The sequence below is a fragment of the Dermacentor silvarum genome, chromosome 10 (genome assembly GCF_013339745.2).
Source record: "Dermacentor silvarum isolate Dsil-2018 chromosome 10, BIME_Dsil_1.4, whole genome shotgun sequence".
Classification (NCBI taxonomy): Eukaryota; Metazoa; Arthropoda; class Arachnida; order Ixodida; family Ixodidae; genus Dermacentor; species Dermacentor silvarum.
Window position 1 is genome coordinate 3,854,468 of NC_051163.1, and position 26,635 is coordinate 3,881,102.

A 26,635-nucleotide genomic window follows, 5' to 3' on the forward strand; every position below is an offset into this window, starting at 1 on the left:
GTGGTGAGTGAAAGTTCACCCCTGCCTTGATTTTATCCACCAATCAGATAACCTCCGTTTGGTTATCTCTACCCGCTTAAAGTCTATTTTGCCTTCACTGTCCCTAAACCCTAATGCTTTGAAAAAATCAGCCCCGCTGCTTTGCACTGTAGGGTTAAGCCCTTTACAGAAAAGTATGAGGTGTTCAGCAGTTTCCTCTTCTTCTCCACACGCTCAGCACAACGTGTCTATACCTTGGTACTTGACTCCGTTCATCTTAGTCTGCAATACTCCCGTCCTGGCTTCAAACAACAAAGAGCTTGCCCTAGAATTATTATAGATATTTTCTTTGGCAATTTCTTGCTTGAAAGTTCTGTATGTTCCCAGTGCTGATTTCGTCTGCATCCCTGTTTTCCACAGACCCCTCTCTGTTTCCTTAACCTTTTTCTTAACCGTTGTTTAATGGTTTGCATCCCTCCTGCAGTCCAAATATTTGATTGACAGTTTTATGGTCAGCTTACTCCATTTTGTATCAACATTCCTCATGTACAAATAACTGAAAACTCTCCTTGCCCACCGCTTTTCTGCCATTTCTCTCAATCGCTCCTCAAATTCTATCTTGCTGCTGGCTTCCCTGCCCTCGAATGACGTCCATCCCATGTCACCCTGTACCCCCTGATTTGGTGTATTTCCGTGTGCTCCCAGAGCCAGTCTACCTACCCCTCGCTGCTTAACTTCCAACCTTGCTCGAACCTCTGATCTCATGCACAGGACCGCATTGCCGGAAGTCAAACTAGGGACCATCACCCCTTTCCAAATCCCTCTCACCACTTCGTACCTATTGTAATTCCACAGTGCCCTATTTTTCATCACAGCTGCATTTCTGCTACCTTTAGCCGTTACATATTTTTCATGTTCCATTAGGTACTCAGTCCCATTGTTTATCCACACTCCAAGATATTTGTACTTATCCACCACCTCCAGCGTAACCTCCTGTATCCTATGCTCGCTGCCCTGATTATCATTAAAAATCATGACTGCCAATTTTTCTTTACTAAACTTCAAACCTAAGCTATCTCCCTCTTTACCACAGATGTCCATTAATCTCTGCAAGTCTTCCTTGCTGTCAGCCATAAGTACAATGTCATCCGCATACATCAGTCCTGGTAATGACTGTTTAATCCATTCTCCTTGCTTGAAATAGGAAAGGTTGAAGCCAAGTCCGCTCCCCTCTAATTTTTTCTCTAATCCTTGTAAATACAGCATGAACAACAGAGGTGACAGAGGGCACACCTGCCTAAGCCCCTGCTGTATCTCTATAGGCCCAGATACCTTATTTTCCCATTTTATAAGCACCTTGTTACTTTTATAGATATCTTTGAAAATATTTATTACTCCATCTTCCACATCTAGAGTGCCCAGTATGTCCCACAAATCCTTTTGGATTACACTGTCATAGACTCCCTTGATATCCAGAAATGCAAGCCATAGGGGCCTGTTTTCCTTTTCTGCTATTTCAATACACTGTGTCAATGAGAACAGATTATCTTCTAACCTTCTTTGTTTTCGGAACCCATTTTGTAGTTCCCCCAGCACCTCCTCGCTCTCCACCCACGCCTGCAGTCTATCCTTTATAATCTGCATCACCACCCTGTAAACCACTGACGTCACTGTTATGGGACGGTAGTTGTTTATGTCGGCTTTGTCCCCCTTTCCCTTATATATCATGCTCATCCTGCTCAGTCTCCACCTGTCAGGGGCTTTACCGTCCATTATCATTTTGCTCACTGCCTCTCTTAATGCTTTCTTAGATTTTGGGCCCAATGTCTTTATCAACATAATTGGGATGCCACCAGGACCTGTCGACCTGCTACTAGGAACCCTCTTCTCTGCCCTTTCTCACTCGCTTTGTGCCAGTGGAGCCACTGCACTGACTAGTCCATCCTCACCTGATTGAGCACATGCCATGTTTCGTTCTTTAAATTTTTCTGTCATCATTGTTCTTATATGTTCCATTGCCTCATCTCCCTCTAGTTGAACACCTTGAGCTGTAACTACAGTGGAATCTCGATGATGCGATCACGGCTAATACGAATTTCCGGATGATACAAATTTTTCTGAGGTCCCGGCCGAGCCCCATTACTTTGCAACGTGCTAGAGAACGGTTGTTACGAATCGATTTTCGACCCGCGTCGGTTGGTACGAATAAACGCCGCCCCACCGACGGCCGCGAAAGAGAACAGCGAGCAGTCATGCGTGTTTTCCCTTTCTCTTTTGGTGCGGAGGCGCGGACACGGCGCCGGACAGCGCGGAAGTCGTGACTGGGCGCGAAGAGTTTGAAGCGGCGGCGCTTTTGTTGCTTTTGTGCTTCTCCTTTTGTCTCTGTGCTCGCTGCGGCGGCCGCTCTTCCCCACGCGCTGCCGCCGCAGCAAGCGAAGGCTCGTGCGGTCTATCGCTTCAACAGGAAACTGAGCGGCGTAAGCACGGCGCATACAAAGGTCAGAGCCGTGTGGAGATCGCTTTCAAGATACAGTGCGCGCGACGACACCGACAGCCGGCACAGGCACAACGTTGAAGAACGCATTTGTTGGCAGAGTAAAAGCCCCCCACTCCCTCCCTCCCGCGCTACCTTCCCGCTTTGCTCCTTTCGTGTGAGAGATTGCGTCGCCAGTTACCCTTGCGCGCGGTTGCAAGATACGCATTTGGTGACGTAGCACAGCGTCGCCACGCCCCCCTCCCTCCCTTACCCACACGGCCTCTCGCGCCACGGAAGTCGCGTTTTCTCTCCGCTGTGCGTTCGCTCTCCGTGAAGGCGCGCATCCCCCGCGCGCTTTTACTGGCACATACGGCGCGCAGCGATGATTTTATCGCCATTGGACTCATGCTCCACGTCTCATGCTCCTCCTCCGCATCGCCCTCGTTGATCTCCTCTCCCATCGGTGGGCGCACCTCGTTGAGAAGCGTGCTGGCTACCGCCCTTGTCGGCGAGATTTTACCGCGGAAGCCGCATTATAACCGGTATTTCGTCTAGCGCGGCTGCACTGTAAGCGGTATGCGTATACATGGAGTTCTATGGGAGGGTAAACGGGAGTCGGAAAAGGCTGCATTGTAGCCAGTTCTTCACTATAAATGGTTACGTTATAAGTGATCTATCCTGTAAATGCTTTTTACGTGCATGTGCCTCAGTGAGTTCACCTTTGACTCTTTAATTTAGCTAGTTTTAATTGTGTTTCGATGATACGAATTTCGGCTAATACGAATATTTTTCGTGACCCTGTGAGATTCGTATCATCGAGGTTCCACTATAAACCTCTGCTCTAGGCTAGTCTTATTACTCAAGGAGTTGAGATGTTTCCAAAATTTCTTCGCTGCTTTTCTATCCTTTTTGTTTACTTCTGACAAACATTGGCTCCCCTTTCTTCTGATCTTCTCATTGATCAAATGGGATGCTTCCCTTCTACAGTTTAAAAAGTTATTCCATTTTCTGCCTACATCAGCTTCTGGTTCACCCCTCTGCTTTGAATATCTGTGTTCCCTGGATGCTTCCTGACGTTTCTCTATGGCCTTCTTAACCTCCTCATCCCACCAGCTCTTGGGTTTACGTCTTCTGTTCCCTTTTGTCCTGACTCGTACCTTAGTAAGCTCTAGCTTAAATAGCCCTGGTAAATTTGCATATGTCCATTCTGTTTTTGTATCCTCTGAAATTACTTCCTCAATTTGCTGGGTTGCTATTTCAAGCTGCTTTTCCGAGTAAAATATCCCACCTGGTTGTTCATCTTGCCTCCTACCTACTTTCATTTCCCTTCTAAAACTCACCTTAATACGTTTGTGATCACTACCTAGACTTCTGGAGCCATATTCATCTATGCTCATTACATTTAACCTATCGTGCATACTATGTGACATTAGTGCATAATCTATCGTCGATTGCAGGCTCCCTACCTCCCATGTTATGTGCCCTTCACACTTCTCAGTACTGTTGCATACAACGAAGTCATGCATTTCACACATATCCAGCATCATGTTGCCTGTTGAGTCTGTGTACCCGTCCATGTCTTCTATGTGTGCGTTCATATCTCCTAGTATAATAATCTCGCAACCTTCTAACCTAGCTCATTAATGTCACTTGATAATGCATTCCAGCATTTTTTTTGTTTTCCTCTTTGGCATTTGCTCCTGTGCACAGGTATACAAAGCCAAGGAGTGTCTGCTCTCCTGCAACTTTCCCTTTTAGCCATAAATGCTCCTTGCATTCCTGTTTGACCCTTTGCCAATTCATACTTTTATGAATCAATGCACCAATTCCACCCCCTTTTCTGCTGCCCTCTGTTCTATTGCAATATTCCCATGCATAGTCAGGATTACAGAGAGGTTGCTCCATGTCCCTAAGACGTGTCTCCACAAACCCGTATATCATCAGCTTTTCCTGCCTTAGTTGCTCGTCTATCTCCTCCCTCTTCAGCCTATTCCTGCCACCTTGCATGTTAATGTACCCTATGTCAGAGTGACCTTGCCCCTGGTGCTTACGTCTATTTCTTCTACTACCGATTCTACGTTTCTTCAATCTCGGGGCCTCTTTGGGTCCGTCTTCGTCTACACTGGTGGCCTTAGGGCTCTGGGTCCCTCCAAAAAAGCCGTAGCTTGGCACCCTATCGTGTCCTGTGTTCGCTCTACTCTGCGCCGCCCGCACTTTCGCATTTCAGTTTTTCTGTTACCGTGCAGCGCTGCACTTGTTTTTCAGGCTCGCGAACCTTGCACTGACTGCAAGTAGCAGAGAATTCCACTTCCATGCGACGTCGCGGAATGCTCGAACGGTCTACGCCGCTTTACCAAATTTAGCTGCAGCGGCGCACCGTACCGCCATCTGTCGGGCGCCGTTGCACTTACCAATGGCAGCAAAGGGCAGTAATTGCATATGCAATGTCAGCACTCCTAGGTTGGCGTGGCGGGTGATTTGAATTGCAATAAAGGTATTTGGACCATTGAGATCCAATTTTCTCGTAAACTAAGTCTTTTCTTTTGCACGAGACAAGTGTTTCGAGGTTTCTGGAAAGGTATTTAAGCAGTCCACGTCGACTTAGTATTTGCCTTTAGTGTCCTTTTAACAATGCCTCAGTACTTCAAACTAATATTAAAAAATTTGAGGATTCTTAGATTTTTGCGCACCCTTCACGGCAGCCGAAACAGTAGGCTAGCAGACGACAAGGCGCACAAAGTGCGAAAACAAACACGAGACATGGAGTCCTAGATGACGAGAAAGAACTTGTCTTTTTTTTTCTTTCTTATTTTACTGCGGAGGCGAAGGCACATCAGGTTTTGTGAGCGCATGCTTCACCCAGACAAATGTCGCCTAGCAACGGAGGTGGCTCTCTTCCTTCTTTCACCCTTCATTCTGCGCACGCCTCTTTCTTTCGTAGTTCTTTCTGTACTAGCCGCGCGCCGCGAAATGTAACCTCCGTATCGCGGGGATGTCCGCACGGTCACATTTTGCAATTTCTGGCCGATGTCGTTTACGCGCGCTTGCGCTTTGGAATAGTTCAGCTGTCCGCCTCAAGCGAGACAGTGTGGTGTCCATGGCAAGAAACCTTGCACTTTGGAGGTTAAGCAGAGCTCCCATTTTCTCGGTAGTTTTCTCGGTGTCGGCGTCTGTTCTGCGTGTGCCACTCTTATTATACGGTGCTCCGGTGGTGCATTGCGGTGCAACCTACTGAAAATAGCAACAGTGCTGGCCAAGGGTCAGCAGCAACGTTTTCGTGGATAGCTCATATGGTGACAACTTATGAACTGATGGGCAGAAGAGTTAATTTTGGGGCTTTCACTATAACGACACTTCAGAAAACGAACGATTTCCCACGGTCCCCTGAAGTTCGTTGTATTGAGATTTCACTGCATACCGTTAAACCTCGATAAACGAAGTAGGTAAAATCGGAAATTTGCTTTGAAATATAGAAATTTCTTTACATTTAGATTCACCGTTTTATGCAAATATCTGGTCGCCGATGAATTTTTCTTACATGGAAGGGGTCACAAAATTTCCCTAACTATTGGGCAATCAGAAAAAGCAAATTTGATGGGAAAAATCATTTTGTTGAACTTGAGAGTCGGTTACGAAAGATACGGTTTCATGTTACGTCGGCAATATCTTTATCGGCGGTATGAAGCAAAGCTTTCGTATGTTTTTTATGCTTTCAGTCACGCTTTCGCGTCTACTCCACCCCGGCTTTTCATGATAGCGTTGTCCCACAGTCACCCACTGTGGGCAACGCAATCATGAAAAACCTCATCAGCAGCGAGTGAATGCTTTGTCTGCCTCTCGCTCTCTTTATGCATCTCCGAAACTTGAGATTGCGCAACCTTCAGAAACAAATGTGTGAAAAGACAGTGTGCATGATGCCACGCCATCTTGGCACACCCACTATTTGCCCACACGGCAGATTACCTCTAAACCAGGGCGTGCGGACTGCCATGCGAAGCCGACGGCCGCGCTAAATACGCACACGCATGCCCCTCTCGCGTGCTTGATCTGGCTCCCCTTTCCCTTTACTTGTGCGGGAAGACAGTGCTCATCAAGCCACTATCCTTCTCTACTCCCCCTTGCACGCTTTCGCTCGCACCCAAAGCATACGGTGCACAATAGGATGTTATTGCTCTTGCACTTAATTTGGAACATCACGTGGCTCCACTTCGACGGTTGCTTTTGGTCACATGGCGCGCAAATTGAGAGGTGGATTTACAAGTGGCCACTTGTAATTCAACCATTCTATCATCTGTGTCCTCACAAGTTTCTATTTTTTTGTCTAGCTATCCCTTCGCGATGGCAGTGAAATTTTGTTATATTGAAATCATGTATAAACACACTTCGTTATAGTGAGGTTCTAAATACATGGTGTTCTACGGACCAAGCAGTTATAAAAAGTGAAATATACTTTGTTATACTGAGTATTTATATATATTGAAGTTTAACTGTAGTTTCAGATTCCATGCATACCTTGCGTGGAATCTGACACTACAGATGTGCTTTGTTTTATTGCGGTTAATGCTCCGTGCCAGATACACACCAGCCTGTTGAGGATATATTGCCGGAGAGAGCTCTCCAATTTGCAAGTTAAGAGCACTCTAGCAAGGTACCCTTCCAAGCGCCTCATCGCACTGCCATTAGAAGAGGGCCAGCAACGGCTTGCACATGGTGAGACAACGTGTGTTTCTTGTGCACGCAACAGCGCCCGAGTCACTCGTAAAATGAGAAGTCACGGCGTGGCTCCTGGTCATCTGGGTGCAAGAAAAGTGTGTTCGGCGAGGAGACGTGGTGGTCTGTTGAAAAGGCTTCAGTCAACTATTCTTGCAAATTGTGTAAGAGTGTTTAGCCTTTAGTTTCCAGGCACAAGTTCACCCACAATAAACCGGTTTGTTTACTGTGCTTTGTTGGAGAGTGCTACAATATAACACTGACAGCATGAGGAGAACAGTACTAAATGCAACATCCTATCATTTGAGAACAAGGTTAGATTTTTTAAAGCACTGTCAATCGGCAAGCAGAAAAAGGATGTCGCCACTCGTTTCGGGATACCACAGGGCTTGCTCCCTGCAATCTCTAAGCTGAAAGAAGCTATCCTCGACTACGTAAAGAAAGGAACAGATTCCCGGCAAAATCAATTCAAATATTGAAATTAACAGGCTACTTTTAAGTTTTATGAGAAATAACAGTGTTTTAGGTGCATGCACTGCTATAAGTTTTGGAAATAAGCAGCCGACTGATTTTTTTTGAGCTGTTTAATTATTTAATTTAATCCCAGCATCACTATGTATTCTATAAAACCGACTTGCAAGTTTTATGGGGAACAAATACACAACTTTGAATGCCACGCCAGGTCTCGTTTGGACTTTACCATCGACATGCCCACCTACTCCATAGAACCACTGCAGATAACGGCAACTAGGACACCATACTGAATCTGTCTCGGGTGACATACTGAATCTTGCTGTGTTCTTTATATATGATGTGCAGGTACTATGTCGCAACAGAGCAAATGTGATGACTGTGGAAAAAGTTGCCGTCATTGAGGGTCTTGCCTCGCTTTATATGGTTTAAAGTGAAGCTGAGAACGCAGCACTCGGTGCCATCCAACTTTTGGCGACAACAGAGGTTGTGTTGGCAAGCTGTGGCGGTGGAGTGAACATGAAAGCTACCTTCACACCGATCACAACAATGCATTGGACCTGCATTTTTTTTTACCTTTCTTAGTGCTGCATAAACTTTCTGAAGAGATATTCGCCGACACGTCAAATCAAGACTTCGGTTGCAGACTCGTTCAACGAGACTGATATTTCATTTCTTCTTTTTTTCATTGCAATTTGGTTTTTTTTTTTTGGGACGACCTGTTTATTTGAACATTATTTACGGCCCTTACCGTGTAAAATATCGGTCGGCAACTAAGTAAACTGCAAATTTTAGCTACTTGGTTATATAGAACTTTAGCTGTACCTGTGAGACAATTAACTAAGCAATAAAGTCAAACGGTCAAACTGTCCTGTTACTCCCACCTCACCGCCTACATCTGGTCATACTATGTGCCTCCTGCTTGGACCAGTGACCCTGTCTAGCAGTACATTGAAATAATTAGAACATTATAGGACTTGTGCCCCCTTAGAAAAGCCATCATGTTTCAGGTGGTATGAGCGCAGGAAGTTGAATAACGTTAAGAGCTGTGGGACCTGCCTTACCTTGGTGTGCTCGTCAAGGTCAATGGCTGGTGGCTTTTGCTTGGCTAGCACACCAGTAGCGGCAATATCGTCCACCACAGTGGTCACTTGGAAGCGACCACAGCTCACTGACACAGGTGCTGCTGCTTTCATCTCTGTGGTACTGGTCTGTGTGGCCGTGCTCACCACATAGCCACCACGAGTCACTTCCCCATCATTGTGGTTGCCAACTGCCGTTTCATGGGGGTATGTGGTGGTCGATGCTAGAGGCATTGGTGGAATGGGCGAAGTGGCCGTGGTGGCCACTGTTGGTGCCTCAGTCGCAGTGACCGAAGCAGCAGTGCTGGTGGTCATGGTGGCTGGTGTTGGGGCCAGGGTGCTTGTAAAGGATGATGATGGCGTCGATGGCAGGCTGGTGGAACTCCCAAGGAGAGGGTCATCACGAACAGGGGTCACATGGAAGCGGGAAAAGCGACCTGCTGCAGATGGCCCAGCTGCTGCAAGGAGACACACATCCTGTTGCTTATGACGTTCAAAGGCTCTGTCATTAAAGCCAGATGCAAATGATGAATCAAACAATACCATAAATGATCTTGCCCTTTCCGGCATGGTGGTCACCAAGGGTGACCACCTTCTCTGGACGTTTTTCCTCTTGAAGTGGCAAGTCGTGCTCTTGCATGCTACCACTACTTTATGAGCGGTAGCGCGTGGCCTTTGGGCTCTAGCAAATGCGCTGAACCCAAAATTCTTCAATGGAAAGAAACTTTAGTTCTGCCCTCACTAGGTTGCAAGCATGGGATAACATATTTTATGCATGGAAAGTTCATATCGTGTGAGAAATTAAGTGCTAGACTCCATTATTACAGTTTGCCACGTCACTGAAGGTGGTGGTCAACTGGAGGGACTGCCATGCTTGAAGGGTCTTATAGGGCTGATATTTATAATACAATAAAACCTTCTTGATAAGATCCCATTTTGTACGACTTCCCAGCCCCAACGTTTGCAATGAAAAACACAAAAAATGATCCAATAAAGTTAACAGTGTTTTTAACCGTTTGATATGTTTCCAGAAACCAATCTATCGGAAGTTAAGCACATCGCCAAAATGCTGTCGTATGATATGTTTTCCGGCCGCTAGATCGCATGTGAACAAAGCCCAAGGCCAGATGAGTAGGGGCCCGCTATGGCAGCTTCCCTGCAGTGTCAGGCGAAAATGATGCCACACACTCATGATACCTTCGGCTGAGCCACCCTGGCACCTCTCATTTACAGCAATCGCCGCCAACCCTATTGCGATAAGCATTTTCACCTATCTGTTTCCTAGCGCATGTGCAGTACTATGCTCTCTGTTGAAAGCGTACTGCATTTATTAGGCGATAACCCAAATGCGGCGCCGTTCCCTGCTGCAGGCGATGGGAAGTGAGCGTCATATTTCGCCCTGGCACCATTGTATTCTGGCAATGCCTCCAAATTGATTTCGTTTTGGTTTCCCGTCACCATCTTCCCGTCACATCCGGGACAAAGCGTGTCCCGGGCCACATGGGACCCACCAGCGACCCACGTTGGCATTTTGTACAGCACCGACTCACGCAATGCTTCGCATTATGCAGATGTCAACTTTATGCAGATGGCATATTTAGTGACTACGGATCGTACGTTCTTCCCCCGAAACACATGAAAGAGGTTCCATAGTATATTGCTTTGTGTTCAGTTATTGGAGTTTGTGCAAATACAGTCACAATCACTTGTATACAGTTTTGCAGGGTGCGACAAATCAAATGACAGCAATTCTGACTTTCAGGCTCATGAAACAATCTGCTAGAACACACAAAGAAAGAGCAGCCACTAGAAAAGCCCTTTGCACTGCGTGTTCGCCTTCTGATACAGAGGCTGATGAAAATTATATTCTCTCATGACATGCGAAGGTGCCTATATGGAGTCTGTCCTACAAAATTCACCAGCTTAGAACTATTCATTATACAGTGGAGTGCCACTTGCCAATCAGAACAAAGAGATAATAAAAGTGACCACTTCAGCTTTTCTTGAGGCATAGATGTTGGTCTTTCAGACTCTCAGCAGTGGTGCAATTTGTACTCCAGTGGAACGTGTTCTTTTCTTGGGTTCAATCACCGAGGTGGCACAGATAATAAAATGAAAGCATTATGTAGGCACTAGAATATGTATACTTTACTGCAAGCCCCAGCCAAAAAGATGCATTCTACGAAAGTGTGCTGTCTGCAGTAAACAGTGAGATCTTCACGGGAACCGTGTCATCCGAAAATCATATTATCCAAAGCAAGCTCTAAAAGCTATAAAATTGGCATACTCGGTGAAAAAATCAATAGCAAAGATTCGAATGGCGTCAAGTGATAGTGCTCCGCATAACATGTTGAGCGGAGCAGCATCACTCATTGCCACACGAACAGCAGCCAACACACTTTTATTCAGCAACGTTGAATAGCTCATCAGTTTGCGCTGAACTTTCTTCTTTTCAATGCCCGTAGAAAAGTTCTTCTGAAAGTTAAACGAAGCTGCCGTTTTCTCACTTAACTGAGCAGCAGCGCACGGCCGCAGCAGCATTTTACCTGCCAGAGGTGCGCCACGTGCGTTTTTCCTCCAGCGTGGCTGGGGCTTGACACATTCGTGGGTCGGAATGTTATTTAAGCTAGTACTCTGGCATATGAAGCTATCAGTTTTAGAAATACAGTAAAACCTTGTTACAAGAGACACTCAAGGGACCCGGGAAACATGTCTCTTGTAACCAAGGTCTCTTGTAGCCAAAAATGCTAAAAACACTGAGTAGTCAGACTAGATCACTTTATTACACATCAGCATCAAATTGTGTTTGAACGCATCTAGAGGAAATTGCTCAGGATGGCTTGAAGTCGTTCATAGTAGTTCGTTTTTTAGTGACTGCAGATTGTATTGGCTTCCTTCCCAACTTCTGCAGGTAAAGCACTTCACTTTACAAGCCTTCCTGTTGCTCACAATACCTTTGAAGTGCTTTTAGATGTTCGTCAGCCTCAACTGCCGACACTTTCTGCCCTGCAATGTCCTCGTCGTCGTCCCTCGTCCTCTGGTTCATCTTCTAGGACACATGCACCATTTACTTGCGCGAGGATTGTATGATCTGTAAGCTGTATCTGTGATCTGATCTGTAAGCATGATCTGTAAGGCCCACATCTGCAGACACTAACTCCTCGAAAGATTCTGGAACGTCTGCAGTCTCTTGGGTGCAGGCCCAAGTTTTATCTACAGGGCAGTTTTCCACAGGATCTTCCATCTTGGTTTGGATGCAAGATCCGTGTCTGGGATGTGTCTCTTCTAAATAGTGAATAACGTAGTCTAGGGACCTAAAACGTTGTCCTTAGTAACAGAGCGTTTCTTGTAATTATGTCTCTTGTATGTGATGTTGTTAACATGTCGAACATAGGAAAACCAACCAAACCATTTTCAAATGTCTTATAACCAAGTGTCTCTTGTAACGAGATTTTACTGTAGCAGTAAAAGCCCACTTCTGCAGTCGTATTACCCAAGTTTAGGCAAGAACGCGATTGCAATAATCGCATGAAAATGCATTGCTCCTATGAGACATTGCCCGAGGAAAAAAAAACACAGACGGTGGTCTGCCATTAGGCTTGATGCAGTCAGTTCTTAGTCAAAGAACCTGGCGAATCAACGCGTGTGACGTCATGGCACCTTTCCCCCGTACTCCGCGGGGCAACCGCTACCTATTGGTGGTTACTGACCACTTTACGAAGTGGGTTGACTTATACCCTTTGCGTGCACTTCTCAGAACATTTGGCACCGTCTCCTCGATGTCTTCTCGCATTTTGGTTTTCCACCACAATTGATGACCGACAACGCCAATTACTTCACAAGCCGCACAATCACGAAGGCATGTTCTGCCTTCGGCATCCTGTAGTAAAACAGTGCCGAGACCATAGTCGCTAGCAATTGTTTGTATCAAAAACAGCTTGTTTAAGTCGGGTGTTTTAGAGCTGTGGTCTCAGCAATACTACTCGTCAGTGTTCTGAATGCGTTTCGCTGAGATTTGCCCCCATACCATTTTACGCGCTTGCGCACTAGTTGAGTAAGTGGAACTGTGAGCTCCACACAGCGTGGTATAAAACAACAATAGAATGCAATCATTCCCCAAAAAACGCTGCAAGCTCTTGACTTAGTGTGAGCAAGGGTATTCTGAAATGGCGCGAAGCCTTGCGTCATTAGGACAACGCTGACCATTGTCCACAATAAAACCTAGCAAGTCTACTTTTGAGCATGCTAATTGGACTTTTTAGGGGTTCATGGGAAGCTTCGCTGGCCCCACACGTGGCATTTTCTGAAGGATGATGGCAAGATGTTTTAGATGTTCCTCAAAATTGCGTGAAAAGAAGACAACATTATCGATATACAGTTAAACCTGGATATAACGAAATTGACAAATTCCCGTAAAACTTCGTTATAAAGAGGATTTCGTTATATGCAGGTTTGGCACGAAAATTTGAAAAAGAAACGCTTACCGTATTTACTCGATTCTAACGCGCCCTCAATTGTAACGCGCACCCCGTTTTCCGTTTTGATCGAAGCACTCATACTTGGAATGTCACACCAGGCGCGAGGCATCGGAAACGAAGAGTGAGCGTGACGATGACGTCGTAGCGTCGTATAGTGTTACAGTAGAACCCCGCTGTTATGTTCCCGGGGGCTGCGTTTTCCCGGCTGTTATGACGTTTTCGGCTGGTCCCCGCACAGCTTCCATAGAACCCAATGCATTGGTAACCCCGCTGTTGCGTCGCAACTGTGGGACCGTTAATTCCCGCATCATACGTTGTGAACTGCCACCCCGCGCCGGCCCGAGCGGCCATTTTGACTTTTCATGTCGCTTGGCTTGGTGGCTTGACAATGGCATTGGCCGCCCAAAGTGCCGGGGGCGCCAACTATGACATATTTTCGGTTTCCACCAGCAAAAGTATGGCCCTTGAGATCCGTATTTGCTATATAAAGATGGTGTCTATGACGCGTTGTGGCCCTAAAATTGGTTTTGGCTCATAGATATTCCTATAAAGTCCAAGGGCGATAACGCAGTCGCTGCGCACCGTATGCTGTATGTGCGAGTGAAAACGTGCGAGGGGAGCTGACGACCGCATCTAAATCTCGCGCGCGCAAGAAAAGCAGGGAGGAAGTGACGCCTTCTTCCGTTGCGCTCGAGGCAACGGCGAGGGAGGAGCAAGGGGGGAGGGATAGCGTGGCGGCGTTGTACTGTACTCTGGCATCAACTGTGCGGCGGGCCGTATCTTGAAAGTGATCTGCGTTGGGGCAGAGTCTAGCAGTGTAGGTGGGTTGGCGGCTCGTAGCTTTGTGCGTGCTGTGTGTCCTCGGTGCTCAGTTTGCGTTGAAGCGATAGACAACAGAGACAACAGCGAAGGTCACTTCGCTCGCTTCTACGGCGGTTCCACACGCCGCCAGCGTTTAACAGCGTGTGTCCGCGCTCATCGAGTGTGATGTGTCACAGCGCGTACCAGCGCGTCGGCAACATCAAATGGAAAAGGAGAGAGTGCCGGCTAGGCGAGCTAGGCCAGCTGCAGCCAGCGGCAGGATCAGGTTTGAATGAAGGGAGGGGGAAAGGTCACGCATGCGGCGGCAAGATCGCCAGGCCGAGGGATGCAGGCCCGCCTCGCACACGCACGCACGCACACGTGCGCTCGCTTCGTATTCCGTCGCGGCGGAGAAGATGCTTCCGGTTGCTGCTCGCGCAAAAATGCCAAAATTTGGGGCGAAATCTCTAGGTTGTCGGAGGGGAAAATTCGTTATATCGAGGGGGTCTCCCGCTGCCACTTCGTTACGTAGAGGTCTCAAATACATGTGCTTCTATGGAGTAACGGCGGGGAATAGAAAAACTTTGTTATATCCAGGAATTCGTTATATGAAGGTTCGTTATAAGCAGGTTTAACTGTAATAAAGAATCCAATAGAACCCCACTGATACATTCGTCGCTCAGAAGTCTTCCCAGGTATAATGTTGCTGAAGCCTGGCCCCAGCTCATATACACCTACATATTAGAATCCCCTTTTCATATGTGGTCATCCCCACATGATACGTGGTGACTTTAGCATTAATTAGAAGAACAATTTCAAGTGTACCATCTATAACATAAAAAATCTAAAAGAAAAGAATCAAACATGCTACGCACTTTTGCTGCACACGCCAACCCCCACTACCGTGCGTTTTTGACGCGCCATGGTCTTGGCAGGTGGGGCCTTGGCAGAAATTTCTGACATTTTAAAACCTGTACTTACCGTTCAATATTCGGACTCCGCATGCATGATCGCGTGCTAATTGCACCACAAGGTCGAGCAGAAATGGCAATATTTCGATTTTTATACATTGCTGTCTCTACCTTGAAACTGAAACCAGCAAAGCCTAGTCAATCCAGCAGTCGCTGACTGTGCCCAAACCTTTCTTGTGGGCCACATCCACTGGGAGGAAGAACTTGTAAAGGATGTCCGCTCCAAGTATAGCTTGGTTGATGTCCACTACGGAAAAAAATTTAGCAAAATGAGCGCCAGAGTCCCACGATGCCTAGCCGGGATTTCTTTAGGCAGACTGGAATTGTTTGAGCAATTGTTGGAGCCTTCAGGTGACACATAGGCACGCAGGTGCACTCGGCATAATTGGCAGGCAGAACGCTGACTTCGCCTCGTGTGTCGAGAAACCTGAGGCCGCTTGTAGGGTCCGTGATGTAGAAAAAGACTGTCACTGCATCCATAACTACTCATCTCCACTATTCATCCCTTGTTTAATTTTCCGGCCAGCTGCAGGGCCTGGTGCAGCGCTCCATGGATGCCCTCAAACAACGATGATATCAGCAGTATTGAGCAGACTCCTGGAGAATGGGCTTGTAGAGAAGTTGTGGTGAAGGAAAGTGGCAGGTGTTTTGTCTTGATTGAAACTCATGAGGTCTGTTACGATGGAAATGGTACCGACTGGTATTGCTGACTGGTATGCAATGTGATGGCGATAAGATCACGAAGCACGAGCCTCTGTCAGGCCACATGGCCTTAGGCTCTTGCTACTCTTTCTTGTATAATAAATAAACTGAAATGAATTTAAAAAAAAACAAAGCATGGTGGATACGTTAGGAGCCGTTGAGTGTTGAGTTTCATTATGATGTTGACGTAACCTGCCAAAGTTAGTTGATAATGGGAGGCTTAAGCTGGTGGCAAGGAGCATCTGCATAGACTTTGGAAGCTACTGCAAAAAAAGCTACTTCAAGAGGTGCTCATCGAAGAGGGCTGCCTGATTGTGAAGCAGGCTCTGCAACTGACGAAACAGGTGTGTTGGGTGACGATTGCCCAACTCGTCTATGGCAAGGAGCGGCTGGAGTTGCTGGCACTTGGATGGTATCGTGCAGCCCAGAATGGCACTCTCAAGGGCATCATACGAGTTGGTAGCAGGTGAGGATGTCTTGAAATTCTGCAGCAAATTCGGGTGGCAGCGATGACCAGAGATGGCTCAAGAGGGCTTGCGATGTGATATTACCAATCTCGAAGCTCCCCTCAGTCGGCAGGAACCAGCAGTCAGGATTGTGCGTGTAAAAAAGAGGCGTAATGGAAACATGGGTTCTGAGTGGGCGCACGTTGGGCGGCAATGTGGGCTCTCCCCCACATGGAGAGCAGGAGAAGAGACATTCTACACTGTTCTCCACAGCCAGATTCGTTATGTCAGGTTGGCATTCCCAGAGTGTGCTGGATTCTCTTATTCTCTTGCCACACCACAATCCTCTTTTTCGCAGTGGCTGTCTAGGAACCCCCCACAGTGTCTACAAGTTGCCGTTGGGGAGGCTTGGAATTTGCATTAGGAATATTGGTGTTCCATTCCAGGTGACTAATATGAAGAAAATGACGTTCATAGAACGCTCGGCAAGAACAGATTTGTTGCTCGCAGCATACCATCCTCTTTATTGTTGGTGCAGCAGCACCGCCACAATCGAATGGAACCTGAAGTACGAGTTCTTTGTTTGCCCTATTTGCGTGATGGTGCTGATAGTACATGGTATGTTTGACAATCTGTGGCTCCAACAATTAAAATTTTCTGCATTTCTGGAATGGTCAACGACATTTCCCAACAGCCACCATAAACAAAAACTGCGAAGTAGCTTTTGATGCAATTTCAACAGATTATCTCCCATCCTTTTTTCTATTATTCAAATATTTTTATGCAAAAATCCAAGTTCAATATTTATTACAACTCCAGCAACACAGAAAATGTTTTTACAGGCTCTTGCTCGCTGTTGTGCTTCCCACTTCCGCCTACTTCAATTTGTGTGGCGGGGTTAAGCTAAAAGAGCTACAGTGAGACCGTGTATTTGTCCCAGAGGACCTGTGTTGACTGAGATTTCCATCGCATGCGATGGAAATCGCATCATGTGAAACGGCTTTGAGGACTATCATTCTTTACATTATGCAGGATGACATATGTCAGGCTACCTTGGCTTTGCTATGACGCTGCACACCGCCAACTCGGACGCCAACATGGAAGCCGAACTACGCCATCATTTCTATTGGCCTAATATGTGGAAGGCTGTGAAGAACAACACCAGCCAGGTGTGACAACCACCCAACACAAATTATTATTTTTCAGCTCTTTATATCCCACACATTCCTGGATTGCAACCACTTTCCTGTATAAATTGTCGCCACCTCTACAAACGTTTTTGCAATGCCGACACTGTACAACTAGGAACAATTTTAGACTGACTGTACTTTTTAAAGGATGTTTTGTTCTACCCACCACTATGCCATATGGCCCTCAGGGTTACTTAAACAAACAAATGAAAGCTTGCACAAAGCCACTCAAAACAAGAAAGTTATACTACACCCCTATTGTGCTGCAGTCAGCACAATCTGCCAGGCACCCATGGAATGTATTGCGATAACAACAAAAGGCATTTCAAAAATGTAAAGGATGTGCAGGAATAAAACTTGCACTCACCACTGGATGCAGGCTGTGCAAGAGATATGCCTTGTGGCCGAGTTACGGCAGGCTCCAGCAAGGTGCAGGGCGCTGACACAGGTGATGCAGCAGTGGCTGCTGTGCTACCCGCATTGCCTGCCAGTGTCACCAGTGGCACTGGAATGTTGCTGCCAGTATCAGTAGAAATCTGGCCCGCCGATTGGGTGCACACAGGAACCGACGTTGCTGACAAGATTGCTGCTGCCGAGGTTGCCTGTGGCATCACAGCCCCCACAGAGTGGGAGACAGTGGCCGAGTGCTCTGCAAACACCTGCACAAAAGCCCACTGCAAGTCAGCCTGTGCATTACAGAATACCTTGCAAACAGCATTTGCTTGCTCACTAACATGGATTAACATTTACCTGAAATTGCAATTGCAAGTTCAAGAATATGTTATCAGAACTTTTTGAGTAACATATTGGCTTGTGTGGGTCTCGTGCAGAAAGCCAGGACAGGATGCAATGCACATCAAAACGTAAGGGATTGCTGACATGGTGCAGATAAGGCACCAGAATTTGGTTTCCAACAAAAGTTAGTTTATTATCAATACTCTTCGTAAGGCCAATTAAGTATACGTGGCTGCTGCGCTATACTGGCTGCATTCATTGAGAAGTAGCAAGCACAAATTTGACTTGTTCATGGAGAATTTGCCACTGCAAGGAAGCTCTCGGTGGTTCAGGGCACTTGATGTGTGCTTGGACATGACTACCTGAGCACATTTGGAAAAGTACCTACAAATTTTGAAAGTAAAATCGAGGCCCGGGTTATCTGTGAATTTTGCCTTGAGGTCTGGCTTCACGTCAGCGCAAATTTTGCCTTGAGGTGCAGTTTCATGGTAGCGCAATCTGTATTGCCGTGAAGCCACTCCTTTAGGCAAAAGTTCCCTGCCATCCAAAGTTAGGTTTGGATGGCGGATTCCTAGGGAACCCTACACCTGCGTGTTGAAGCTCCCCCTTTCATGGTTACCCATCTTCCTCCTCTTTTCGGGTCATCATTTTGAATTTTGGCTGTGCTAGTAGAAGCTGAACAGTGCACGTGGGACAGGCGAACCAGGAGCGGTATTCACGGGTGATAGCTTTCAGAGTCATTTCAAGCGACTTGGGAATCAACCATCTGTGTGTACAGAAGACAATGTTTCTGGCTTTGTGCCAAGCTCACTATCTTTGCACAATGCAAAGAGCGCCAAGTCAGGCGAAATTTACCTCAAGTCAAGCTTAACTGCAAAACCTGTCACTCGAGAATATCCCCCCCGCCACCCCCTCATCCACCGAACTCGCATTTCGATGAGCTTCGCTCGACCAGCAGTCCCTTACAGCACAGCAGCAGGTGAAGACATCAGTGTTGTCACAGAGGTGAGGAAAGCCACTGGTCAAATACATGACGTGGTGAACGAATTGTGCATTCATGAGTGATTACTGTTTTTACAATGATTGGAACTTGTATGCACGGGCTTATTTCCACAAGCTATATGTGCAGTTTTTTTTTTGTTTCGGAGGTTTCCAATTGGGGGTGCAGTTTATAGGCGGAGGAGGCTTACACAAGGAAATATATGCAGATCATTCGTTTAAAATACTTAAAAATTTCATATATACTGAAATTCGAACTGCAGGCAATATCGAATGGCATAATATTCAATTGAATATTTGGAAATATCAAATATTCACACAAGGCTGGTAATTATACAAAGTGGGGTCCAAAGTAATACAAATGACAAAATGTAGTAGAGACGAGGGAAAAGTTGAGACAGGACAAGCGCTAACTTTCAACAAAGGTTTTACTGCAGATCCTGAGCATATATATATATCCTGAACATATATATATAGCATATATATATATCCTGAACACCCATATGATTCTGCAGAGAAGAAGGTAAACTGCCACTTGCCGTCTATGTCAAGAAGGCAAGCTCTTTCTTTGATAACTTTGGGTCCAAAGTGCATGTCTTGAAAGACAAAGAACTGCGAAAGGTCTGTATATGTGCCATTATGCTGCGACTCCATACTCAACAGAATGTGTCCTTGATGGTCATTTTTCTCATTCGCAATTCCACACTTCCATAAAGCTCGGCCAGTTATGAGCTAAGTGTATGCTAGTTAAACGACTACTTGTTTAGTGTCTGTATCCAAGCAAATCGATAATGATTGTTTCCTAAATGAGACTACTCTTTTTGCTTTCTAGGTGTGCAGTATTCACTTCATGACATCCTTCGAGTGGTTACTGATACCAGTGACACTGCCGGTGTATAGCGATAAGTTTGACCACACGCGGTTCTTTAAATGTTTCTCGCGTACCTTAAGAGCCATCACATTAGACAAGTTGACTAACAAGTGCATACGGTGTGGGGATGCGCGACTCTCGCGCGTCACCTGTAATCCGGCTTCACTGTGTGGCTAAGCGCCGGTGGCGGTCGTGGTGGTTGCAGCGTATTGCGAGAGATGGCGCGAGTGTCGCGATGCTAATGCCACTGAACGGCGGGGTGACTTGGGAGAAAAAGGTCGAAGGCGTTTCCTCTTCGGGTTGGGATCGGTGAGCGATGCGGACGTACTGCGCGTGTGCCGATCCACGCTTCGCGAGACCATCTCGCGTGGCTGGGAGCAGGGCACCGGTATGGACGAACATGGATCGTTCGAACGCGCTACCGTTCACGTGACCGTACATGTCAAAAGCTAGGCGATGGTATCATAGCACAGGGCGAACAAATTCACTCGCTATCTGGTCGCGGTGAGTCGGTCTTCCTTGATTTGTCGCGCGCCCATGTGAATGTTCTATGCATAGTAATTCGGCTAGCATGTATTAGTGTAAGAAAGGCGCAATAAAAGCCCTTTTGATTGTTTACACTACTGTGTTGTCCCAAGAGCACGTATGAAACCCCACATCTGGCTGCCCAACGTGGACCTCTTGGGGCATCGGACGATAATTGCTGTAGCGTGTTTAAACTTTTCAACATGCTAAGCCGTTTCGTGAGTGTTTTATTGAAGTACACTCGTTGGTACGAGAGCCACGTGGTCTGCATCCTGGGAGAGCGAGGCCTAGCGCCCGCGGAGCATTGGCAAGCCTGAAGCGAGTGAGTACGGAAGCCTCGTGGGTGGTCCGAATTTTTTATGTAAATAGCTTCTTTTATCTCTTTGACTTCGGAAGTCGCGGCCTCTGCGACTCTCTCACCAGCCTCTGCGACAAAAGCCATACCGGGTGTCCCCTTCGGAGCGCAAGGTGATCAATGACCAAGTCCGTGACATGCTAAAGAAAAACATTATCCAAGAGTCGAGTAGTCCGTGGGCAGCCCCAGTAATTCTAGTCAGAAAGAAAGATGGCACATGGCGATTTTGCATTGATTACCGCCGCCTCAACGCCGTTACCAAGAAAGACGTATACCCTTTGCCACGGATTGATGATGCTATAGATTGCCTTTCTTCGGTCTCGTACTTTTCGAGCGTAGGCTTGCGGTCCGGATACTGGCAGGTTCCGATGCACCAGGCAGACAAGGAAAAAACGGCATTCGTTACACCAGACGGACTCTTCGAATTTAATGTGATGCCGTTCGGGCTGTGTAACGCGCCCGCAACTTTTGAGCGATTCATGGACAACATTCTGCGTAGTTTGAAGTGGGAAATCTGCATGTCTTATTTGGATGATGTCGTGATTTTCGGACGCACGTTTTGTGAACACAACACACGCCTCAATCTTATGCTAGAGTGCCTAGGCAAAGCACGCTTGGTATTAAACTCTAAGAAGTGTCTCTTTGGTGAACGCCAAACGCTGGTTCTAGGCCACCTAGTGGACAAAGAGGGCATAAGACCTGATCCAGCGAAAACGGCTGTGGTCGAAGCCTTTCCACAACCTCGCTCAGTAAAAGAGCTGCGAAGCTTCTCGGGCCTTTGCTCATACTTCCGTCGGTTTATTCCCAGATTTGCTCACATCGCGCATCCACTGACTGGACCCCAGAATGTGCGTCTGCTTTTCGTGAACTAAAGTTCCATTTGACATCCTATCCCGTTCTCAACACTTCGACCCTGCGGCTCCAACAGAACTACACACGGATGCTAGCGGTATTGATGTCGGCGCTGTTCTTATTCAACGCTTCGACACCAAAGAACACGTCATAACGTATGCGAGTAGCTCTCTAAGCAAGCCTGAGCGCAATTACACCGTCACGGAACAGGAATGTCTCGCAGTGATCCATCTGGTAGGCTTGCACGTTGGACCCTCCGTCTACAGGAGTACGACATCACCGTTTCCTATAAAAGCGGCTGACGGCACGCCGACGCAGACTACCTTGATGATGTGTGGTGTTTTATGGCGCAAGGGCCAGTTCTGGCCAAAAGCGCCATGCCAGTGTTTGTGAGTGTGCAGTGGAGCGATGAATTCTGAGAAGTAGATGAAGCGTGGCTGTAAAGGGGCCTAAAAATAATCGATGTAAAGTGCGTAAAATATACATGTATTAAAATCATGGCAATGACTAACGAGGTGTACTATGAAATGAAGAATGCATTGAGAAAGAATTACACGATATTTAAAATATTTAGGATGCAGTAATTGGCAAGAAGCACTACTGCCTAAACAGAACCCTTGAACCACAGGGGCCCGGAGGCATGTGCTATAAAATCTACTATCACAGCGGCATCCTCTGGAGAGAGGATGCGCTATGACCTTATTGGGCTAATAACATGCAAGACCACATCGTTAAAAAAATTGACAACTGCTTTGGCATTAAAAAGCGGTTCTTCACCAAAAAACATGATGGGATGAAGAGGGAGATGATACCGGTACGCTTGAGGAAAATATTTCTTTCTCTCTGTTTCGGCTTCTCGATACTCCAAGAGGACATGGAGGACGGTCAGCCTCTCACCACATCTACCACAGGTTGGTGGTTCATCACCAGTACGCAAAAAATTGTGGGTGCCATATGTATGTCCTATTCTTAGACGACAGAACAGGACATCAGTTCGTCGTGTTTTCGTTACGGGGGACCAGAAACCTAACTGTGGCTTAATTATGTGAAGCTTATTATTTGTTTCAGCGTCCCACAAGCGCTGCCAGTGGTCTCGCAGTTTTCTTCGCAGAAAAGGCTTCAGATCTGTGGGAGGAATAGTAGCGGCAGGATTAATAGGTTGCGATGTAGTTGATGTGGCCAACTGGTCTGCAAGCACATTACCCTCAATGCCTCTATGGCCAGGCACCCAGCATATAGTCACATGCTGGTTAGATATATACGCTCTGCATAAAATGGAATAGAGCTCAGTAAGTACAGGATTTTTGTGTTTGCAGAGTGACATCAGAGCTTTCACCACACTTAGGGAGTCTGTAAATATTGTTACGAGGCATTGTGTATGAGCCTGCCATTAAAGGACCGTTGTGCTAGGCGAAGAGGAAGAAGACGGGACAAGCCTCGTGTGATGCTGTCAGCCATTCAGCCGGATTACGAGAGCGCGGATAAAACCGTTGTACCTGGGGCGATGATCTCGGGCGAGGCGGCGACCTCGGGTGAAAGTCAGTTGTCTGAGACTGAGCAATGGTTCAGACGGCGAAGCCCAAGTTGCCAAGTTCCTCCCGCAGAATGAACTGGACCAGGGAAACGACCGGCACGTGAAAATCGCCGTGGCCGTTGTTGGGGAGAGCAGGAGCAATTGCTTGATTTCCCGACAAACGATTCGTGTAATTTCCGGTGGTGGCGACGACTGCAGACGAGAGGCCTCTCCGTCTTCGCATGATGACGTCGGGGCGGTGTTCGGTAGCCGAGCGAATGACTTTGCAATACGGCGACTTTTGGCCTGCTCAAAACGCCGGCATTCTTCAATAATTGCGTCGACGGTCGCACAATTTCGGCACAGTAATAGGTTGAACGCATCGTCTGCGATTCCCTTTAGTACATGACCAACCTTGTCCGACTCCGTCATGTCCATGTCCACTTTACGGCAAAGAGCCAAGACGTCCTGAATGTAGGATATGTATGGTTCCGTGGACGTCTGAGTGCGGATGGATAGCTCTTGTGTAGTGGCCGCCTTTCGACCCATGGGCTTCCCAAACAAGGCACTAAGTTTTGTTTTGAAAGTGTCCCAACTCCCAATCTCTGCCTCATGGTTATCGAACCACACCTGTGCCGTTCCTTTGAGGTAAAACAGCGCGATCGCCAGCATCATCGTCGGGTCCTAACGGTTGACCTCACTGATGCGTTCATAATTGGCAATCCAATCGTCGACGTCAACTTCATCTGTACCGCAGAACGTTCCCGGGTCTTTAGGATGCGTAACGACAATAGTTGACTGTTGTGATCGGCGCTGGTTCAGGTGTCGCTCTGGCCGGCGCAGGCGGCGTGGTTGTGGTCTCGTCTGTCATAATGATGACCCTGACTCGATGACCACTGCGGAGCTCCGTTGTAGAGTGCTTCTTCTGGTACCCCGCACCTCCACCAAATTGTCGCGGGGATTCATGAGTACACTGGAGAGACAATATATACAGGCTGCTGCTACCCGAGAATGGCTGACAGCATCACACGAGGCTTGTCCCGTCTCCTTCCTCTTCGCCTAGCACAGCGGTCCTTTAATGGCAGGCTCATACACAATGCCTCGTAACAATATAATTGCTTTTTGAAGTTTTGATTCCCTTATATGATTCACAGCCGACAATTGTGTATAGGCCTCAGCCGTAAAGATACTCGTTTCCGGGTGGAGTACAGCGGATTCCGAAAAGGATGGGCCGACGGCTGCATACGATACCCCGGCATGTGACTTGGAAGCATCTGTGTAAAACTCTGTACATGAGTATTTGGATTGGAGTTCTAAGAAATGCATTCTAATGTGTGCCTCTGGCGCGTGTTTAGTAACCTCTACGAACGATGTGTCACACTCTATGAGTTGCGAGTCTCACGGCGGCAACAGTTTCGCTGGAGCCATAGAACATTGTTCAAGCAGTGGAACACCCATTTCCTCACTAGGATTCCTCACACACAAAGAGAACGGCTTTCTCGCTGCAGGTCGATTATGGAAGAGTGTGGCAGTGGTCACGTCATTTATAGTTGAATAAGAAGGATGTTCAATGTTTGCTTGTACTTTCAGAAAATATGTGAAACTGTTGTATGACCGCTGCAGATGAAGCGACCACTGATTCGACTCTACGTACAGGCTCTGAATTGGACTTGTCCTGAAAACACCGGTCGCGAGACGGATACCCAGGTGATGGACGGGGTCTAGGATATTTAATGCACTTGGCGTTGCTGAATTATAAATTATAGACCCGTGATCAAGGCGTGAGAGGATAAAACTTTTATACAAGTTAAGCAAACACTTTCGATCACTACCCCAAGTCGTACGCGACAGAAGCTTTTAAAAGGTTCATTGTCTTCAGGGATTTTCCCCTCAGATAATGAGGTATAAATGTAAGTTTTAAATCTAAAATCAATCCTAAAAACTTGTGCTCGCTGCTCACAGAGAGTGCATCTCCTTTGATTCCAATACTTCAGACTGGCGTTATGCCTCTCTTGTTAGTAAAGAGTACGCAAGTGCTCTTCTGGGCATTTACCTTAAAACCATTTTCATCTGCCCATTTGGACAATTTCTTTATTACAAGCTGCACTTGCCGTTCGCAGATGGCAATATTGCATGACTTGAAGGCTATTTGCACATCGTCGACATAAACGGAATAAAACATTGTTCGTGGAATGACTGTATGCAGGCAGTTCATTTTTACAATAAATAGTGTGCAACTAAGAATGCCCCCTTGCGGTACACCGGTCTCTTGGTTGAAGTCCCTAGACAGAGCGTTACCCACTCTTACACGAAATGTATGATTAGAGAGATAACTTTCGATAGTGTTTAACATGTTGCCATGGACACCCATCGCCGAAAGATCTCGGAGGATTCCGTAGCGCCATGTCGTACCGTAAGCCTTTTCTAGGTCCAGAAATACTGAGAGACAAAACTGCTTATGTATAAAGGCATCTCTAATATAAGACTCAATACGAACAAGGTGGTCTGTTGTGGACTAACCTTCCCTGAAACCACATTGGAAGGGGTCTAGGATTTTGCCACTTTCAAGCACACAGATCAAGCGCCGGTTTATCATTTTTTTGAATAACTTATAAATGCAGCTTGTCAATGCTATTGGTCTATAACTACTGGCTAAGGATGGGTCCTTGCCTTGCTTATGTATAGGGATGATCACACTTTCCTTCCACTAAGATGGAATGTACACAGCTGCGTACATGGCATTGAAAAGACTTAATAGTGTTTTTAGGGTTTCAGGGTGCAGGTACTTAATCATTTCGTACATGAAATGATCGCCACCTGGTACGGAGTAATGGTCGATTGTATGTATCATTTGGCGCACGTTTATGTTCGAGGGGCTGTCACTCTGCGCGTTCTTTGAACTTCAAGAAGTGTTTTGTGTAGTGTGATGCACTGGAGATGTGTTCAAAATGTTCACCCAGGAAGTCAGCCTGATCTTCCAGGCTATCACCTTCTGTGTTTACCAAGGGGAGTGATTTTATGTGACGTCCTTTTAATGTGTTTACTCTGTTCCACATTTTTCTCCCGTCTGTATAGGAATTTATACTGCAAAGATACTGCTCCCAACTCTCTCTCTTAGCATGTCGACGTGTTCTTCTGCCTTGAGATTTTGCCTGTTTGAAATTTATGAGGTTTTCGGCAGTTGGAGAGTCGCGAAGCAATCCCCAGCCTTGTTTGTTGTTTCCGCGCCTTTCTACAATCGTCGTTCCACCATGGGATGCGACGCTTTTTGGCTAGCCCGTTAGTTTGTTGGATGGATTTTGTGGACGCAGACTGCCTTATGCGGCTACCGCTTCCCACAACAGACTGTGACACGGACAACTTCGACCACTACATCGTATCCTTGGAGCCAGCATTTCCTAATCTAAATACCTTTAAAACTGAGCAGCAAAACGACGACACTTTAAAGCAACTGCTGGCTGCCAAAAAGAAATCAACAG

General features: G+C 46.7%; 1 protein-coding gene across 18 annotated transcripts in view; it reads right to left on the reverse strand.

The window, feature by feature from the left end:
- LOC119466381 (serine/threonine-protein kinase WNK1-like) overlaps positions 1-26,635 on the reverse strand; it is a 420,835-nt gene that overhangs the window by 50,971 nt on the left and 343,229 nt on the right. For 17 of the 18 annotated variants that reach the window (XM_049657238.1, XM_049657241.1, XM_049657234.1 and 14 more), the window contains 2 exons: positions 17,674-17,965; positions 8,701-9,176 (listed from right to left, as the gene is read on the reverse strand). In XM_049657238.1, the coding sequence (XP_049513195.1) occupies positions 8,701-9,176; positions 17,674-17,965 (768 nt within the window). The remainder of the gene's footprint in view (positions 1-8,700; positions 9,177-17,673; positions 17,966-26,635) is intronic. The other variant, XM_049657231.1, reaches the window with a different exon arrangement.